The 21,231-nt window shown below is 39.2% G+C and overlaps 1 protein-coding gene across 4 annotated transcripts; it reads right to left on the minus strand.

The window, feature by feature from the left end:
- Window positions 1–671: 671 nt before the first annotated feature.
- On the minus strand, window positions 672–21,091 carry LOC119011229 (cysteine-rich secretory protein LCCL domain-containing 1-like). Of its 4 annotated transcripts, XM_037084175.1 has the most exons (17): window positions 21,019–21,084; window positions 20,057–20,182; window positions 18,666–18,821; window positions 17,671–17,980; window positions 10,402–10,520; window positions 8,668–8,800; window positions 8,149–8,264; window positions 7,491–7,591; window positions 7,014–7,181; window positions 6,863–6,923; window positions 6,336–6,402; window positions 5,759–5,889; window positions 5,359–5,402; window positions 5,177–5,249; window positions 4,661–4,730; window positions 3,452–3,585; window positions 672–3,143 (listed from the first exon to the last, which is right to left on the minus strand). In XM_037084175.1, the coding sequence occupies exons 4-17, from the start codon at window positions 17,935–17,937 to the stop codon at window positions 3,092–3,094; spliced, it is 1,536 nt and encodes a 511-aa protein (XP_036940070.1). In that variant the 5' UTR covers window positions 17,938–17,980; window positions 18,666–18,821; window positions 20,057–20,182; window positions 21,019–21,084; the 3' UTR covers window positions 672–3,091. The 4 variants fall into 4 exon arrangements, 3 of the variants coding, with proteins under 3 accessions (XP_036940070.1, XP_036940071.1, XP_036940072.1); XR_005072143.1 differs by lacking the exons at window positions 20,057–20,182; window positions 21,019–21,084 and having other exon boundaries at window positions 672–1,568; window positions 3,017–3,143; window positions 18,666–18,890; XM_037084176.1 differs by lacking the exon at window positions 20,057–20,182 and having other exon boundaries at window positions 21,019–21,091.
- Between the last annotated feature and the right edge of the window lie 140 nt (window positions 21,092–21,231).

Consider the following 21,231-nt stretch of genomic DNA (forward strand, 5'->3'; position numbering starts at 1 on the left):
GATGACGTTCCACCACAATTTAGTAACTTGTAGTACACGGTCAAGGGTAAAATTGGTAGAATATTAAGATAAACTTTGGTTATATGATCTGCTTTTCAAGATCTGACAAACTTTGTCAACTTTATTTAAAAGTTTTGCAAAATAACAGCCAGCATGTTGTTGTTGATGTCCTCTGTTAGTGTGTGTGATTCTTCATGGGGTTTAACAGGTGACTGACTTTTTAGCTGACGCCTGACCACATCTGTGCCCCATCCAGATGAAGAAACGGAAATGCATACTGGGAAGCTGAGAGATTGAGATCAACAGAACACAATGTTGGTCTCTGTGCGGGAGCTGGCACAGCCAGTAGGCCTGAGCACTTTAGCATCAGTTAACGCTCTTTACCGGGACTGAACTGAAAAATGAGAGCACTGCAGGAATACATACAAGTGTGGTAATGTGACTTGAAGTACCATATTGATTGATCCGAAATGAGGTGAAAAATCAAAGACGAGACCCTCTTCTTCTTTTGTTCAGCCTTTTTTATTCCTAGAATGCAAAATGTCATGGATCTTGATTCCAAAATCAGCACTCCGGAACTGAGAGTTATTATTTGAGGCACTTGACTATAGCTTTAATACAAATTTGATCTCATGTTGGATTGACAGGATGTGAGTGGCTTATGTGTTCAGTTTAGTTGGTACACTGTAATGACATCTACTGTTTTGCCTGGACTGACAACTATTTTGTCCCTGACTTGAAACATGTGAAGCCAACTGGTGGATAAGCTCTCCTTCCTGGACCTGAAACAAGCATTTTTCTCTCCCTCTGCCTTCCCCACAGTTCCTGGAAGCACCCACAGCTTTCTAGAAAGAGTTTGATCCACAGCTGGCTGTGAGATGTGTTAAAATGTTAACGCAAACATTTCTCAGGCTATCTGGATGCTTGCAGGGACCGATATTAAAATAGTGTGGGCACTCAACCATATGTCAACAAGTGTGATGAACCAAGGAGCAGATTCATGCCTGGAACTTCAGTTTAGTATCTCATCAGAGCATAATCCTGAACAAGAGAAGATAATTTATTGATTTTATAACAGTGATTCTTTGATAATTGTTTCTATTTTTTACTGTTGTTTCTATTTTGTCTTTTTTACTTTATCGATAGTGATATGGGGTGACTTTTTTTCCGGTGACAAATGTACTTACTGTGAGTTACTTTGGACTAAAGCATCTGCTAAACGCCCTAAATGTAAATGTAAATGTAATGTTAAATGCAATACAATGAGAAATGACACAAACAGTTTTATGTTTTATCTCCAAGTATTTTAATTATAAGTTTGCCATGCACATTCCTGGCCAGCCAGGGTCCATTTATATAAATCTATTAACAAAAGCTGGGAAATACAGCATAAAATAATACAATATGTTACATACATGATATTTACAAACATATGAATATACTAATATTGCAAAATTTGTCCTTTTATAAAAAACTAAGCTTGAATGACAAATATAAGTTTTGCACACAGAATCTGTTGAGCGTCTACTGCTTATTGCGTGTTTGACTTCATATGGCTGGCAAGGTGTCTGAAATGTAAATGAAAAAGGCAACAGTAGCAAGCATATCTTGGCATAGTGTTCAGCATTATTTACAACATTATGTACAAAAATATACAGTCTGTATTGGCTGCATTGCTGCTATACTGCCATTGTTATTCAAAGAAATATCTTATGGAGGGCCAAATCAGATGTAAGAGTAAGTAAAGATGTAAAAAAAAAAATTGCATGCATAATATGGAATACCAAAAATACTACTACTAAAATCATCAGGACCAGAATCTAAGGCCACAGGCATATTTATCTAAAGATCATGCAAAAGGGCTTTTATGTCACTAAAACAGATCATTTTTAAACACATTTTAGATTCCTCAACTGTCGTTTATGAGGATCCACATGGACATGTAAAAAAAAAAGCATTTGGGAAACTATGAAGTGATGACCTCCATTTGTGCGTGCCCATTTTTTTTTTTTTTTTTGTCTAATGATGATCATGAGCCTCAAACAACAATGGTGGACTACCAGTTTGTTTACAAGTTCTCTGTTAGCACTCCTAGATCTAATTCCATAAATGTATTTTCAAGGTTTTGGGTCATTTTATTTAAATAGAATAAGCTTAGAAGGCATCATGGATGTAATGTTTAGAATTGGATACTGGACCCAAAGGTAGGACCTATTCAGTCCAAAAAGAATTTGAGTTTGTAGTGTCTTAATTAATTTTCTGTTTAAATTCATATCATAAAGTGTCATAATCTACTTTATTTGCAGTTTTGTCAACAGTGTATCAGTTTAGAAAAGTATCCTTATCCACAACTCTTACTATTTATTTATTTAATTCTGTCTTAAAGTTTTTCAATAAATGTTATCAAGGTTTTTGTAACGTTACTTCATAATTTTGATGTCTAGTTTGGTCCTCCACAGAATATCCAATGTAACATTTTGGCAAGTGTGATGGGCAACAAATGCCCAGGGAATGTATTTCAGCACAAATGGTTGGACTAAAAAGCGACAGGATAATCTTGTTCCCACAAAAGACACAATATTTTTGGACTCTGTATCTGTCTGCTCCGTTACTTACCAGGTGTAACTCTGAATAGAGCTGATGCATAAAGCTTCGGGAAAGACACTGATGTCATATCTTAATTTTCAAGGTCTAAAATTGTGGGAGACATTTGGAGTGCTGCTTAATTTTGTGGTGTATATTCAACTTTAATTACTGAAAAACATAATGTCATGTCAGCAAATGATGCATGGCAGCCCAATGTGATTATTACGGTCAACTCTAGAAATTTAGAGAAGACGTAAGGCAAGAGAAATCCACTATCTTCATCGACCAAACATAGTTCGCTCAGTTGTTTATGGACACTGATTAACTTCTGACCACACTTTGAGGGGATCCCAGCAGTTAAGTCATGTTGCACTTTTAGTACAAGAGGCTGTAAAGTTAAAATATGTACTGTAGGAATTAATGTAATTACAGGTTATAAGCTGACAGTGAGAGGGTTTGCTGGATGTGAAGTGGCCATGTTTGATGGTCCTTTGAGAGGGGTTTTTCAGATAACTGCAAACACTCTGAAGGCTTTTCCACTTGTTGGGTTCAGTAGGCTAGAGGAGAAAGAGCAGGGAGAGAACAGAAATGCGCTGTATGTGCTGTTTCTTAAAGCAAGTATACAGATGTATTTTAATACTGACTAGTCACAGAACTTTGCTCATCACACTGATATAGATAAGATTAATATTTGGACTGAAACTGAAGTCCAACTTGATATCAAAGAAAATGAATATTAATAAAAAAAAATGTTTATTTGCACACTTAATAGACATTTGAGAAAACAGACTAGTATATATATATATATATATATATATATATATATATATATATATATAAGAACTCCTTGTTCTTTTAACTATACCTCTCTGAGGTGATGCCATTCTGGTAGCTGCCACTGTACTGGTTCCTTTTGTCCACAGGCATCACATCGAGGTACCCTCCTGACTCATTCTGGATCACTCCAGCATGAATAGCTGCTCGGCAGATACTAGATTTCTGGAAGAAAACAAAAAACAGGCCAATTTTGTGTTAACATAGTGTTACATTAAATGAAATCCTAGGAGGAATGTACTGTGTTCAAGTCACAGTGAGACAGTGCAATTGAGAGCCGAAAGTATGGTTACACTTTTCAAAACTAGAGGCAGACAACACTCATCTTGATGATGCAAAATGCAAAGCTGATCAGGTCAACATCTAAAAGCTGTTTGATAGCATGGAAGCCAGTTACCCTGCAGCAGTAGCAGCCAATGTTAGCAAACCTGCATCGAAGAAGCTAAAGCCTCCACTGACAAAGAAACATCGAGTAAGGGATTCACAACTTCATCAGCATCTTCAGGGAATTAATTAGGTCAAAAAGCCATTAAAGGACACAACTTGTCTTTTTGGGCCACTCGCTGCATTTAAAAACCCTCATCAACACATCAGTTAGTTTGTTAAAACAGTATGTGAGATTTTTTTAGAATGTCTAAACTATTAGTAAGAGGCCCAGTTTATGAAGGACTGTGATGGTAGGTACTCATTTCTAAACACAAGGTACTAGTATGGGTTCAAATGTGAAAGGTATCTAGATGATGTCTTTTTGAAAATGGGTTGTTATATCATATGAATATAATGATGCAAATACAAGTTGAATTTCCCAAACATTTTTGTATAGAAGTAGTAAGAACCTTTTAACAGAAGAACCTTTGCAATGTTGCAGCTGAAAAGGCAAAGGTCTTTATAACAATCTTAATAAAATCAATTCTTCTGTACTTCAATCTATGGTCCTGGCATAATGCATGCTGGCTCACTAGTATGAAGAGAGACATAATTAACATTAGAAGTTACAGTGCCATAACAAGTCAGAATTTCTGCTGCAAAAATGGTCCATGTGGGCTACTGAAATTGTTTAAAATCTCTAAGTTTGGCATGCTCTCAATTTGGCATACAGCAGTGATGGCATAGTCTACTTGACCACTTAAATGTAAGTAGGCCTGTATTTTACTAGCTATACTGCTTAAGTCAAAGTGTCTGACGTGATACAGGTCTATATTTTCCAATGGTATTAATGACAGATGGAGCATGATCTTACATCAGCGTAGTAGTTTGTCCCAATGACTCGGGTTTGACTGTCATGTAGGCAGTTCCTGGGACAGTATAACCTAATGAAAAAGCCAGAGAGAGAGTTAGGTCATTGGATATTTAACTGTACATACTACAACTCCAGAATGTTCTTGGTGTCTCAAAAGCCAGAAGAATAATTTCATCGTTTGACTTAAAACTATTTAGGCAGAATTAAAGAGCCAACAGTTGTAATATTGTAAATACAAGAAAAAGTATACAGACAGCAAATAATTATCTAAATATCATTTTTCCTTCATTGACAGTGTGGAAAGGTGACAAGGGTATCTAATGGTTTTTTTGCTCACTCTGGCTGTAGGCCAGTGTTGCTACATTACTTTGAATTTGGAAGGTCACATGCCAAATCTTCTATGACTCAGAATGACGGTGGCTCAGATCGTTGAGGTTTAACTCAAACAGTCAGATGATTTTACTCTACACTGAAGCTCCAGCTATCCATCGTGACTCGATTCAAAGCAAGTGTTACCTGGGACAGTGTCGAACAGGTTTCTTGAAAGGGCAGAAAAGTGCAACGGTGGTATCACATCTTACTGCTTTAACTGGGAGAGAAAAAAAAACACACAAAGAAAAAATGTATTCCTCTACACAAACAACATGTTACTGTTTAAGTATCCTAAAACTAAAAAAAACAAACTGTGTGTTCCTTACCAGGCACTGACTCTACTTTGTAAGAATTTGCACTCCTGTTTTTCCTGTAAATTTAAAGAAAATTGAACAAACTTATGTTTTTTGTAGTCTGCATAGCCATGCACCATCAGCTGAACAGCCCCTATATGTAGAGACAAATATATCTACAATAACAGATTATTTATAATAACATATACATAAACACACAGGAACAATAGACCTTTCATGATGCTGGACATTGTTTTTTGCTTTATATATACAACTTATTTCTTCACCTACTTGGTGCAGCATTGGTGTAACTTTAGTGTTACTTGTATTCCCTCTATGTGTACATACCAGGCCAACAAGGCTGAGTCTGATTCTGTATCAAACTCAACATTAAAAATCTAAACAAAACTAAATAAAACAGACTGATTCATACCCAAGTGACTGAATACCATTCTTGTATGACTTAGTGAATTGTTGTTTTCTGCCCAGTCTGGTCACATCAAGCCATCCTCCATCATTGTCGATGACACCAGAGTGTAATGCAGCTCCACACACACTGGATTGCTGCAGTATAACACAAAAGTAAGTACGTTAAAGAAGCTGCTAGCAACATTATGTTTTTGGCTGCTGAAGCTGCTCTTTAGCTTGTCAAGAGTTTTGTGGAGGGGGTGGCAGACATTGTCCATGATTGCTATGAGTTTTGCCAGAATCCTGTTCACCGCCACCTCCTCCAGGGTAACAGGCTCAAAACCAACAACAGACCCTGCCTTTATAATGAGTTTATTCAGTCTGTTTGTGATGTAGGTCATATACTGAAGAGGCATCTGTTTACACTGAAACTGTTTCAAGCCAGATAAAAGTTCCTTGTACAATTATGTTTTCTCGAGTGGTAACTACAGTCTACGCTCTATGCTCTCATTACTTCAGAATTTTATAATAAGGTACACAGTACCATAAAGTACCATACAATACAATAAATAAATACATAATGATTAGTGGTGATCAATTACCATGTCATAATATCCAGTCCCAACTACTTTTCCAGGACTGTCAAGACAGCCAGGTGGACACTCATATCTATGGATAGAAACAGCAGTAAAGTGAACAACATCATGGCACAGGTGCCTTTAAAATGAAACATTATATCATATAATGATATAATATATATATATATCTATATATCTATATATATATATATATATATATATATATATATATATATATATATATATATATATATATATATATATATATATATATATATATATATATATATATATATATATAATATTATATATAATATTTTTTTATGCAACAACAATATATAATGTTTTCACTTCAAATTACTAGTCTACTTTTCAAGAAAGTCACATTTTACAGAGCACCTTGAGTGTGACATCAGAGAAAAATACTTGCCATGTGAATATGTCTACATTGTCCTGACATAGGTATAATACAATGTTTTTTCATCAAACTGTCCCAAAATGTCTTATATATCTGACATGAATCTGTTGTGGCCCTATTCTTTAGCAGTTACCTGTTACAGGTTGTTCCCTTGCATCGGTCTCTCAGCTTAGTCTCACAGTCGACCTGTTGGCCTAAAAACACAAACAAACACAAGCCTTTCATAACCCGATTTAAATAATAACATAATAATATTATACTCTAGAAACTAGAGCAGTCCTTACACATCTGGTCTGTGCTGACGACCCGGTTCCTCTCCAGGTTGTCATTGGGTGAGGGATTTGGTGTCTGGGCCCTGGGCTGGGGCTCCCTGTCCCTTACTGGTTCCGGTTCGGGTTCAATGTAGTTAGTCTCCTCAAGCTCAGGAGCTCGATGCCTGTCAACACCCCCATCTGAAAACATGGATATCAAACTGTCACTTTATTGTTTCACTATATGTCATAATCTTCCAACAGCAATAAAAGTCATACTTATGTAGCAACATTGTATGCCAATAATATTTTAGAATACCTCAGTGTGCATAAAAAAACAATAGTGCAATGACAAAATCATGGCAGGAGAGAGGGAATATACATTATGCCATGATGTGGAGGAATGTTGGGGACTATTTTCTTTCAACAGATTTGACTACTTTGTGTAGTTCAAAATGTATAAAAGGAGATAAAACATGACAGAGATTCCCAACTCTGTCCCAAACCCACCTTTGTAGCAGAGATTGTCCCTGCAGCCTCCACCGTAGCTAGCTGGACAGGCAGAACAGGGAGCTCCATATTTGTATGGAGCATGACCCCACCAGTTACCCCTGAAAAACAAAAAAAACAAAACATTTATGGCATGGATTGAGTCAGGTTTAAAAAGAACAAAAAAAAATGCTTTGAAATACACAATGTTCAAGGTTTGCGCAGATACTCTAGTTATCTGTTTTTACAGGCAGGATATGGACCTGCTGTTACAGTACTTCTATTTTCATGTTTGTGTCACTGCATTCATTGTTGGCAGGTCACTGCAACAGTGTTACTAAGACAAAAGCCTAACCCAGATTTATTTGATTTTCAAACTTTCTCTTCAGCCCCAACTGTGGTTGACTCATCACTTGAGGACATTCACACTGTTCCCCCCCCATAGCAACAAAAGGCTTTATACAATTTCTTTCACACAGGCTGCAGTACACCCGTGAACATACTCTGGTGTGTGAAATGTATGGTTTCCCCTTTAAGATACGATCATGTCTTGTATTTTGTCTGGTTTGCCTCTTTTTAAAAACACACAATTATTAACATAAAAAATAACTGATTCTGAGAGTTTACCTTGGAGTTTTCTATCATATGAAATATCACGTGGAAACAAGTGTAAACATACGGTGGAGAGTAGTTGCAGACCAGATAGACAGCTTTAGCCCAGATCATGCCCCACACGTTCATGTTGTAACACACGTTGATGGCACAGCCGATACGATTGCTGGTTGCCCAAACCAACTGAAAATGACACACACACACACGTGCGCACACACACACACACACACACACACACACACACACACACACACACACACAAAGTAAAGCATTCAGTGGTACATTTTTTGGCGTTTGAAGCACAGACTCTAACCCAGAGCGACAATAATTTAAGACTGTTATTACCTGGATGATGGGCTTTGTTTTTATCAAACTGATCTGTAGAAAAAGGTGTTTTTACTCATTCTAGTGGATTGGGTCCCTTTATACAGATCCGATCAGCCAGAGAGACTATAAACACCTATGAGAGTACCATTCCATAACATTTCAAATGTTCCATTAAAAATAAAGCTATTAAGAAAAAAATCCGTAAATGATCCAATGCCGAAATTAACCCTTTAAGACATGGACAAGGAAAAGGCCTTACCTGAGTGTAGTGAGTACAAACAGGTCCTGAACATCTGAATGGGCAGTGAGGGTTACACTCCTGGGAGTATGGATAGCTGTAGTACCTCACCTCATCATACCAGGCCTGGACATGGTAGGTAGGGGGCCGGTCCCTTAAGTCAGAGCAGAGATATTATACTGTATCCTTTAATTTGATCATCAATTAAAAAAAACAAAACAAAACAAACAAAAACATTGAGAATAAATATGTTGAATACATGCATGTCTCTAAATCAACCTTCGTTGCTAACTGCTATACACTGTATAATAATAATAATAATAATAATAATACATTTTATTTACGAAGCGCCTTTCAGGACACTCAAGGACACTTTACAGAGCACCATCAGAATAAAACAATGACAAGAAAAATCAATTTAAAACATTCAATAAAACAACATTCAAACATCAACATACAAAGAAAGAAAAACACAGAATAAATAATGTTTCAAAACTTCAGTGAACATACAGTGTGGAACAACAATAGAGGTAGGGCGGTGTAACAGTTAGGAGTGAATAGGCAATTTTAAACAGGTGGGTTTTGAGTCTGGTTTTGAAAACATGGAGGGAGTTGGTATTACAGATGTCGGGTGGTAAGGAGTTCCAGAGCTGGGGAACAGAGTGACTGAAAGCTCGGTTCCCCATGGTGCAGAGGTGTACAGGGGGGATAGTGAGGCGAGGTACAGTATATATAAAACTCTACTTTGGGATGCTGTGTAAAACATGAATAAAACCTGAATGGTTCTGTGAAGTGTTCCCGAGTAATTAGTTTGCTGTTAGTTGATAGCCAGTGGCCGGTGGTCAGCTAATGGAGCTAACCGCTAACTGTGCGGCTTACAGTTATGTAGCGAACTGCAAATTTTGGAGTTCAGATTCAGATTCAGAATACTTTATTAATCCCCGGGGGGAGGGGGAACTGCTTTTGTTCCAGTGCGCCATGCAAAGTAGACATAGAGATATAACATGAATGGAAACAAGTGCTAAAGATGAAGATGTAAAAAAAATATATATATATATCAAAGTAGACATTAAAATAAAATAAAATATCAAAGTAGGCAATAAATTACAAAAAAATTAAAAAATAGTAAAGTATACAAACTGAAATATTTACAATATACAGTAAAATGGTTGTAGCGTTATAAATAAAATAAGAATGTATAGTTATATTGTTTATTTTGTTTTATAAATAGCCAAATGAGTCTTATCATCAGAAGGAGGAGTTGTACAGATTGATGGCCACAGGCAGGAATGACTTCCTGTGGTGCTCAGTGGTGCATTTAGGTGTTACTAAACTATTTCAGCTGAGTACAGTTTGGAGGTAAAAGCACTTTGAATGCAAATCACTTTTAAATGATAGATGATAATACCAGCACAGATACATTTTGATTTTCGGTACAGCTCCAGTACAGTGGTACTATTCTGGATCTCAGCATTTTTTGGAATCATCATGATATAAGCAGCTAAACTGCCTTGGTGAAGTTTCCTTGAGCAAAGCATTTCACCTGAGGCTGTTACCAAATCATACCATGGACATGTGCAATAAATACAGAATACAACTATAGTGGAATTTTGTTTGCGGTTAAAATAAATTCGGTATTACGCTGATGTAGAAATTTGTTGTGCATACTGTGAGAAAAAGACTCTTATCATACTGCTATTGTATAAAACACACTTTATCCAACACACTTCCCTCCACTACACTGCACATACACACCTGCCCCAGTGCGCGCCAAGGTTTTGGCCTATCTGCGTCAACATGTGGCTCGGTCCATGTTCCCATCGGCAGGAATATGCCCAGTGCTCTGCACTCCTCTCTAACTCGTAATCCCATACCTGGGGAGCACACACAGACAGACAAACACCCACGTGGGTGCACACACACACACACACACACACACACACACACACACACACACACACACACACACACACACACACACACCATTTCTTGGTTAAAAAGTTATTTGTCTCTGGAAAGATCAACTCAGAAGGTCACCTGGGTGGTCAGCCACGGTAAGTAGCTAATACCTTTTTCAGCTGGCAGCTAAAGCATTAGGTTAGGTAAGAGGTAATAGGAGTTTTCTCTTGGGCTCCAGGTTAAACTCACTGAGTCCAGAGCAGCTTTGCCTCCAACAGATGTTTGCAGACCTGGGACTCTACTCTGGATCACCCTCATGCATGAAGGGGGCTAAGTGGCCACTTTACTGTAGTTGCGGCTTTAATTGCTACACATTAGTTACCTCCAGGAGCATGAGGGAATACATGAAAAATGTAAACTACCATGAATTCCAAACTACTCAGAAAGAAGCCTTACATACTCTAGGGAAGGTGAGCCTGAAAGATGAACCTGCTCTCTACTTAAAAGCACAGTGGCTGCCTGTGCGCATGCCTCTCATAAATTTAACACAGTATAGGCAAAACTAGGCCTCTCCTATTAAACACACACATTCCCCCCTCTTACACACAGACACATACATGAGAGAGAGGAGAAATAGAGAAGTATCACCACCACCACACCGACTTGCAGCTTTGTGCTACTATTCAATGTGGTTGTTTCATAGCTTGTTTCCAGTAAGTTTTGGTCTCATAAAACAAGGTGAGAGAGAAAAAGCTAAAAGAGAAATAGGGAGCCTCTGTCTGGAGGCTTAACGCCATCTTTACTGTAAAACCTTGACAAACTAAATTTAATTCAAAATACCTGGAAACCACTCACACACTTGTTGTTGTGGACAAAGCAGGGAATAATATCAAAGATGTGAACAACTGAAATGTTGTGGCAAAGTTAATGTACTGAATAATAATTAACATTATTGGGGAGGGAGAAGAATAGGTGCAGTGTGCTCTGCCGTTGGCCCACAGTTACAACGTCATAACTAAAGGGATAATGCTTAAGTGTGGAGTTGTAACTGCTCTGATTGACCACCATAATGTGTTCCATATGTCTGCTAAGGCTAACACACTGTGCACACTGTTGCCACTTCACTGTGGTGCTGGTTTCTGTTTAGGCCTGATCGGAGAAGTGATATTTTGACTCTTTGCTTCTTTGGCCACAATCCAACTGTGGCTGAGATACCAACTCTGAGGAGATTTCTGTTAACATGGTTCCCGAGTGATACTGTATATCTTTGTTAGGTAGCCTTCTAATTATTCAAGTGAGGGTGATTTTGTCCTGAGCAAATATAATGTCACAGTCCTGTGGTGTGTTTTGTAATCCAAGCTTCTCTGAGATTTGTTTTCATGGCTGTTTCGGCCTCATGTGCGTATTATTTGCAAGAGGCAAATTTGAAGATAGCTGATTGTTAAGTCTCATTTCCAGGTTGTCAAAATTGGAAGCCAGCCACCAAAGCTACCTTTGAGGGCCGGCTGTCACTGTGCTTCTGTGGCCCTGGTTGCTGGGGTGCTTCCCACACAGTCGGCATGAGTCAGCCCTTGTGTAAGGCTTTTTGGCCGATTGAGCTTGTAGAATCATGCCATCTCTCAATCACGCCGCCTCTCTGACTGGGTTCCACATAAAAGAGAACCAGTGCAGATGAAGAGAAATTGAAAAGAAAGCGAAAGCTCCATAAATGTTTCAAAACAAATGTGTGTGTTGTTGAAAAACAGTATGGCTGTAACAGTATCTATGGCTTAAAAGGTTGTCCCAACCATACTTAGTGTACTGTTTTGATGTAATATGAAAACGTTTCCTACTAGGCCGTCATGTTGAAAACACAATTTGGGGATACAGGTTGTGACTCACATGCACTAACTAAGATGTATGCCCAGTTGGCCTGACTACCAAAAGAAAAATTTAAAAAAAGATGATAGATAGAAACGACATACAGAAAGTAAGTGTGACATCATTCTCTGTTCAGGAGCGGGTGCTATGTTCAACATCTCATATGTTTTACCCTGAACAATTATAATAATCATAATCTCAAATGACAGACTATTTCTAATGGATTATCAGTGCATTTCTGTCGCTTGTCTTGTATCATTTTTGCATGTCTCTCTAACTAATACCAGCAGATCCACAGCAGATACCGACAATCCCTGTCAGTTCACTATTCTCTCCATGCACTTGTTATTCTTCACCCTCAATTATCCAGCAGAGAGGAACATGGACTGCCCGCCAGTCTTTGGAGAAAGGTCACGGTAACAACTACCAATCTCATTTTGCATTCCAAAGAGCATTAAGTTCCCAAAATACAGGGCTGTTTCCAGCTATCTGCCAGGACCACCTCTGCTACAGAGCTAAGTGCAAGATGTGCAGTCTTACAGCAGTAGATTTAGGGTCAACGCTCAAGGTAGCTCAAAAAAATATTGAGGAAGAAAACAAGAAGCCATCCTTTACTTTTGGAATTCAAAGTATCCAAAATTCTCCACGTCAATTGTTGTAATTCAACCTAATGTATAGAAAAGTGTGATTATGGGAACCTGCACAGAGGTTTCTTTTTCCCAGAAAAGTCTGCTGGGCAGGAATTGACGTGCTTTAGATTAACGGATGCAACAGTGCTTTAAAGGCATTTGCTGAATGGCTTTTGCATGGAATTAAGAAGTCAGACTGCAATGCAAGTGCACCCCCTTTGGACTATAAATCCTGAAATCTGAAAACCAAATACTACCTTCATCAGCCCCCAGCCTTACCACATCATTATCATCAGTAATAGTATCCCTTGCTAAAGAAACACTGGACTAGTATACATAACATACATTTACATTACCGTGGCCCGCACTTCAAATGGCAAGGCTCGAAGTTTGAAATAGATTCACTGCTGTGGCACCCAAAATGAGATGCATGGAAGATCAAATAAAAGATAACATCGTCCCTGGGCCAGGGTTTGAGTGAGCTGTGATGGATGGGGAGAGCGCAGGCCAAGGGAGAGAGTGGAGAAGGGTGAAGAAAAGTCTGAGGGGAAGTTTGTGAGGCTGAAGATCAAGAAAGCAAAAGAGCAAGGCTGGGAGAAAGTCAGCACGAGGAGAAATGGACTGATTGAGTAATGAGACGCAGGGAAGGAAGGGGAGGAGGGGGGGCAGGGTGGTCTAGGTAAAGTGGAGGACAACACTGCGGGGGTGAAAGTTGGATATGATCCAGGGTCAGTGAGGGCGGGCAAGCAGGAGGCAGGAGCTAGTCGTAAACAGATGGTGGCTTTGGCTTGCAGATTTCAATGTCTCTGTCTTGAGTTACCTACTAGACTGTCTCTGTCTGACAGAACTACACTGAAAGAGTCAGGAAAGTCATGTCCTCTGAGAAAAACTTACTATATACTATAGTGTCAAACCTGATTTGGCATATTGGATACCATGTCAAACTTTTCATTCTACCATGGGATTATTGCAAGTTACCTGACACGCCTGATGGTTTGTTACACAGAACCATCTGAAAAAAACATTCTAGGACGCTGTTTAAAAAAATACTCCATAGGTGATTGGCCGAATCATTGGTCTGTCATTGTCTATCACTGGCTAACTTTAACCAATCAGATCAGTATGAGAGTGCTACCGGCAGGGCCTATTGGTAACACAAACTCTTGCCGAAGTCAGTCAGGAATAGAGTAAATCCAACATCTTCTCCAGGGTTTGGCTGACAGTGTCAATTGTCTACCCTGACAGCTGGCAGTCATTGACTTCTGGGCCCTGTAATATCATTACATCATAATTTAAAAGTTCCCCACTAGAGAGCACAGAAAAGTACTGTGCCCCTTCAGAGTTGCCGTAAGGCAGAAGACGTTGACCTTTGTGGGGTGTGGGAGAGAAATGATAATGTTCTCCATGTCCTCTTTATTTTTTTTTTATTAGACGGCTCTTCTTAATGCTGTAGAATGCTGTAAGGGTCGCCCAAGTCTACCTTGATGTATGACAACTGTGGTGATAAACATGTTTCTTGTTTGATTTTTTGCCATAATTATAAATTGCCATGAGGGGTTCGAACTTAACAGGAGCCAAGTGTAAGGACACAGGTTATCATTACGGACGGGTATTATTATGTATTGTGTTCTATTTTTCGGGCCAAATGTGATAAATGGGGAAGAGGGGAAAGATCGCAAGAGGCAACACGTGAGGCAGGTGGAACCTGCCGGAGTTTGGAGGACGCAGCCAGCAGGATTATTCTGTGTAGATCCACAGGAGGAATCTAACAGAAACTAAAACGGATTCAAAGACAACCGGACTACTGTGTGCCCGCGATCCAGATGCCAGACAGGCGGGTGAGAGTTGTGGGAGTTCGCTGCTCTTTTTTCTTTTTTTTTTATTGAGACTTACAGTGGCCCGCTGCATTCCCACCTGTCAAAGTTGAATTTATTTTGATGCTGTTCTCTAAGGACTAATTCGTTCATGGACACTTTACGTGGGATTTTTGTCGTGTGAACTGTGGAGATTTTCGGGTTGTTGGGGCTTTTTGGCCCAAATATTTGTATTGCATTGGAGTGTGCCTCCCTTCTTTTGTTTGGTGTGTGCGTCCGGGTTGGACTTAAGTTAATTTTCTGGCTGTTAATACATAACAATAACGACAATCCTCTGTGTGTTTTTGTATATTTGCAATTGGTGCCGACATTATCGTATGAGTCAGATAGTGATTGGCTGGTTATTTTTTGTGTGATTACAGTGTTTTCAGTTAGCCGGCAGTGTCCATTTGCGGCATTCATCAAGTCCGCCCGTTCCCTTAAATTTGCATTCGCACTTTCCCTTTTGAAATAAATAAATAATTGAAGGGGGTTGTTACAATGCTTCATTCACTTGAATGGGCCTTCCCAACGTTCGGCGGTCAGTTATTTTCGTATAATTGACTGCCGCTAAGCATATTTGACCGTTGTCACGGACAGTGGCCTTTTTGCCTCCGATTCACGTATTTTGTATTACTCTGCGCTCTAAAATCTTTGCTCCGCAAGTGGTCCGGTCACTTATCACCCCAGCGTCTTCAGTTGCTAAGTGACATCAGTTGATCTGTAGTCTACTTCATATTGGAAATAAACTACTTCCAGGCCACTAGTATGGATGAGTTTCACATTAAATTGAATATTTTTGGAAAATACGGTGATTTCAACTCTTGGCAAAAGGCTGAGTTGTCACCGGTCAAGAAAAGAAAAAGAGAGGAAAGCAGCGAAGAGGGAGGAGCGAAACAGCGTTGGTTTGGTGAACCATATTTCTCTGCTGAAAAACACTATGAACGGTAACAAATAAATTGTAAAAAGTCACACTGTGTCATGGTTTTTTTCGCGTTGGCAAGTAACTGTGTAATAAGTGGGATGTATAGAATGGCTGTCATTATCGTGATAATAAGTCCTTTCAGGACGGCTCAGACCCCTCCGCCTTCCGGTTCGTCCTGTCGGGACCTATTTTCCCAATAATGACCACAGTTCAATACATTATCCCTTACTTATTAAACCTGCCCCGTGCGGCTAACCCACGATGCTCGGTTACATCGGCGCTGAGAAGTTATCTTTTCTGCAGGCTACTGTTAGCGTGTTTTCTTCAACCCTGCTGTTATTATTTGTCCTTTCTTAGCTTAGTTGTCTTTGTATAGCTAACTGGTTAACTTTATTTCAAGCTTCTGTGGCTGAGCAAAGCGCAGTTACAGACATGTTGTGTCGAGAAGAAAACCTTTTAAAACCCAGCACGGGGATGTTTGTTCGACACTCGCCTGGCAAGAGTTGATCTGACCCCCTTCTCTGTTGACAGTCTTCTCTGCTGGGTGACACAGTTACCGTCAGAGTGGCTGCAGTAGACAACAGTGACTACAGTGATGTGCCTGTGAATACCTTAAATTCAGAAACTCATCGTCACACATAACCCCCAAAACAAAGATTACAAACCGAATATTACAGTAGTTCTTATAGGACACCTCTTCACAATGTAAGGCAAAAACAGCTTCTCAGTTCAACTCAGTGAACATTGATTTAGTCATGTGAATTGGTGACTAGGGCTGGTCGACAGTATTAGCTTGCTAATGAATGAGGCTAACACTACCTCCATCGATGAAACCACTGACCTTTTTGTTTTTTCAGACTTGTATTTCAAGACTCTATCTAAAACAAGTATCGTTGATAATTTTAAATATGCCCTTGATGGCTACATACTGTAAAAAGTACAATATCATGCAGAAAGATGAAGCTAAAGCAGCCTGTCTGCCATGATGATCTATGTAGAAAACATGTAAATAAAGAAACTGAAACTCTTTAAAATTCTTCTAATCCTGTATGGATGCTGTACATTTTCAAAAAGTATTTTACCGTTATACATGACACAAAAATTGGCTTTTAGGACGTAGAGTAACTGATGTGTTTGGCAGATGCTATATCGGTAACGCTGTTCTGTAAAGATCATAAAAAGAGTCGATGAAGATTCTCAATCATCCAGATCATGGTAATTCCAAGGGCTGTATATTAGGCAACTGGACTTGTTTCAGTTTCTTGAAGATGTTTCAAGAAACAGATGGGTAGCACACTGCACTTACACTTAATAGGAAGCACTTAGACTTCATAGGAAGAACAGAAACTTGTTGGCTGGATCTGCTAGGCTTTTTTCTTACCTGTAATCTAACACACTAATATAACCACCTTAGTTAATGATGCACCCTTTGGCCTTGGAAGTAGCACTAGCTGGCCAGACAAGCTAAAGCTTGCGGCTCACGCAAAAGAAAACACCTTGTCAGGTCCACGTTGTTGGTTTACTTGAAAGGTCTCGAGAAAGACACCAGTCTAACAACATTTTAAATGCATTGTTCCTTTACATGCATTACTTTTCTTAAAGCCTGATGCACAAAGCATCAATATGTTAAATAACCTAGCTTTAAGGGCATGTCAAAGTATGATGACTGTAAAATATGATTGGACAGGGTTGCAAACTGATTTTTGCCTTAGTTTAGCTCTCCTGGGATTTAAATTGGGATTCTTTATCCATGTAACTAATACAAATACTGTTTTTAATCTAAAAAAAATGTTGAAACGTTGAATGATAAGATTTATGCAAGTGTTACCTTACCAACAGCTGTGTCCTCAATACTCACCATGTACTCCATGTTGGAGGCAGGAGGGTGGACCTGACCCCGCAGCTTGTTGTGCAAGTCCAGGATGAGGTGCATGTCTCCCTCGCTGATGGCCCTCTTCCCTCTAGACCTGGCCCCCCACCACTCCTCATCCTTGTCTGAGTACTTGTCCAGGATGGACTCGAGTTTTGTGGAGTTGCTGAGGACCATGGCCAGGACCGTCTGGGTCAAACACAGGAACAAGCCCGCTGCTCTAACCCAGCCTGGGAAAGGAAGGGACCTCTCCATGACGGGGTGATACTGCTGCTGACTGAAGAAGAATTTATCTTGTCTGCAAAAGGGAGTGTGCATGTTTGAGCAGAACAGGAAGAGTTTCAGTCAATCAGATTGAAAACTCGCTCTACATGTGAACCAGCTGTTTGCAGCTGTTTAATATGTGATGTTGTGCCAAAGCACTGCTCATTCTGTGTACATTATTTAACACTTTTTAAAATAAAAATGTCTTGGCAAGTTTACCTACACTACAGCATCTTTCTCAAGAACCCCAAAGACACCCTGAATCTATCTCCTGTCTCTGCTAATAATACTGTAATTATAGTGGGACTGCACTTCTAGCAGTAAGGCTGAGCAGTCAGAGTGCATCTGCAGGTCACTGCATCACTCCACACAGTGAGACCAGTGTAAACTGACTTCTCACTGACTTCTTATGCTACAGAGCAGGAGATTTAGTGCACATGTGTGAGTCACTGTACTGTATGTGCTAACATGCACTGCAGGGAGACTTGCAAAATATTAAATAAGGTTATGAAGATTAAATTCTATCATGCTTGATGTTTTCATTTAATGATCCCTTCAAGAACTATGTTACTCCTGTGAGATAATTTAACACAAATACTACTACAACATGCTCAAAAAGTGCTATAATAAAGATCAGAATCATTTACATTTTAAAGACATAGGCACACAGATTCTAAAGACACTGCGTTTCATTGACTAGTAATATACAGTGAGTTTACCTTTAAATGCCGTCAAACTGATCAAACTGAAGTATCTCCAAGGTGCAATATTCCAGTTGCCAGTGCGCCTTAGGACTATTGGAGAGTTACGATTATCCAATCCAATGAGCCTTTAATTCCATCCATCACACTGAATGAGCGCAGACAGTCGGTTCTCTTTCAGACAGCCACGGGGAGACAGGCAGACACACACACACACACACAGAGGGAGGGGGAGATTAGAAATGTCTATAGGTACCTGCTGAATTCCTCAGGTCTCTCAGTGCGCTGCTGTCTGCTTGGGAGCGCGGCTCATTTTGCGCTTATATGCCAAATTTGTGCTTAGCAACGCGCAGCGCAGAGCTCCACGCCCCCCCCACCCCCACCCCCACCCGGCACCCGGCACCCGGCACACACACGTTCGCGCTCCAAGGTTGATCTGTTTGAGGAGGCAACTGATCGGACAAGAGTGACCTGAGAGCAAACTCGTGGATGTTGTGTCAGCAGCCCACTCGTGTTGCAAATATTGCACGCTTTTTTTTCCTTACATATTTTGTTTGACAGGATGACAGGATTACGCCAGACACTGGCATCCGAGAACAGGCTGAACGCTAATGATCCAGTGTATAAGTCTGAAGAATTACAAGGCCACTTAAACCCCCTTGATGAAAATACCTAAGCATTGCTGTGGATTACAGATTTTGTGTCAAATGCATCACCAGCAATGACTAGGTTAACAAAGTAATCTTGAGTAAAAGTAAGGACATCTAGTTCAAATATTATTTGGTACAAGTGAAACTTACCTAGGTAAATAGAACTTGAGCAAAAGTCTTCAAGTATCTGATACTAAATGTACTTCAGTATCAAAAGTAATTTTCTGGCCGTTACTGCACTTAAGCAGGCAATCAAATGTACAAGTACTATTATAGTTACATTATGTATATACAATATTCTATGGTTCGATTGATTATCAGCCTCATCAATAATGGAATCAGATATTAAGGATTGTCCAGAAATCAGCAGAAGTTAGTATTTTAACCCTATTAAAAAAAAAAACAAAAACAAAAAAAAAATCTTACTGTTGTTAAATAGATCAATTTACACACACACATACAGACAGACAATGCACTGCTCTGGCCACAGGATGCAATATTTGAAGTAACTAGTAACTAGTTGAATATGTACCTTAAGATATAGGGGAGAAAAAACTGTCAAGAAGGAAATACAGTAACAAATACCTCAAAATTGTACACACATAATTACATAACATCACCCTAACCCTAAGGATCCATTATAGTATCACTTTACAGTACATATTCTTCATGAACACAGTTTGCAGTCATACCTGTACTGGGCTTGGTAGAAAATTGTTACTATATTTTATCAGCATGTAATATTGTAATAATTATTACTTCTCTTCCAAATGCATCCACTGCTGGTTTATTTTGTTGGGGGCAGAGCCTGTCTGAGATCACATCAGGCCTTTTGCTGTGTGTGAGAATGGCAGCCGCAGGAGCAGCAGGGTGGCCAATATTTCCCTGCATCACAACCACAAAGAAGTGATTCATCTGCCTTTCATACACCCAACATTTGTCAAGGTTTGTGGGCTAAGTGTACGGGCTAAGATTTTCTTCTTCTTCTTTTCCTTCCTCTATCAATTTTTTCTTCTTCTCCTTCTTCTACTTATCCATCTTCTACTTTTTTATAATAATATCATATTATTATATAATTTATATATTATTTAATAATAATAATAATAATAATAATAATAATAATAATAATAATAATAATAATAATAATATAAGGAATTTATTATAAGCAGTCACCTGTTTGAATCCTTATTTCATTTGGTTAAACTTCAGGTGATTTTAAATGGGTATTAAAGATTACTTAAAAGCTAGGTAGCATTTATATGCTTTGGTGATAACAGACTGATTCATGGATTGTTTCAACATTAGGGACAGTGGCTCTACAATACTTTCCTAGTGTCCTTCGAAAGCATATGCTGCCCCCTCGTGGATAAAGAAGAGATTTCAGTCAAAAACTAACTTCAGCAAGCCATTCGTGCCTCAGAGATGTTGGACCTGAGTCATGCAAGCCACTAGCTGTGTCAGTCACTTTGTAATGTTAAATGAGTGGAACACAAGTATATTTTTCTAACGTCTGATACATGGAGTACTATCTAGCTGTTGCTCTGCCACCCCTCATGTGGTTGCTGTACTGTTTGTCACATAAAAAGGCCACACACCCATGTCATTCACACAGGGATAAATATGATCTCAATCTCCTGACATCTGCTCAGGAACCATCAGAAGGTTGATTTTGGGACAGATTTCCATGACTTCCGTTTGATTCAGATATTCAGGGATAATACCTTTGTGGATCCCTCATGTAGTACCATCTTGCATCCACCTAGTTTTACAAGCCTTCATTCTGCCTGCTTGACCAACTGCCTGATCCATGGCTGGGTGATTCCTGACCTCGACCACTTATTAGATAGAGTACCTGTCAAAAGTTTGGACACACCTTCTCATTCAGCATTTTTTCTTTATTTTCTACATTGTAAATTAATACCAAAGACAACAAG

This window comes from Acanthopagrus latus, chromosome 21 (genome assembly GCF_904848185.1).
Source record: "Acanthopagrus latus isolate v.2019 chromosome 21, fAcaLat1.1, whole genome shotgun sequence".
Lineage (NCBI taxonomy): Eukaryota > Metazoa > Chordata > Actinopteri > Spariformes > Sparidae > Acanthopagrus > Acanthopagrus latus.

What these genes read in the sequence shown, in the direction of transcription:
- LOC119011229 (XM_037084176.1), bottom strand. Translation starts at nt 17,937, where the DNA reads ATGGAGAGGTCCCTTCCTTTCCCAGGCTGGGTTAGAGCAGCGGGCTTG. An exon ending in AAGGGAACAACCTGTAACAG is followed by an intron (nt 6,403 to 6,862) that starts GTAACTGCTAAA and finishes TTCTATCCATAG; the next exon opens with ATATGAGTGTCCACCTGGCT. An exon ending in CAAAGTAGAGTCAGTGCCTG is followed by an intron (nt 5,250 to 5,358) that starts GTAAGGAACACA and finishes TTTCTCTCCCAG; the next exon opens with TTAAAGCAGTAAGATGTGAT.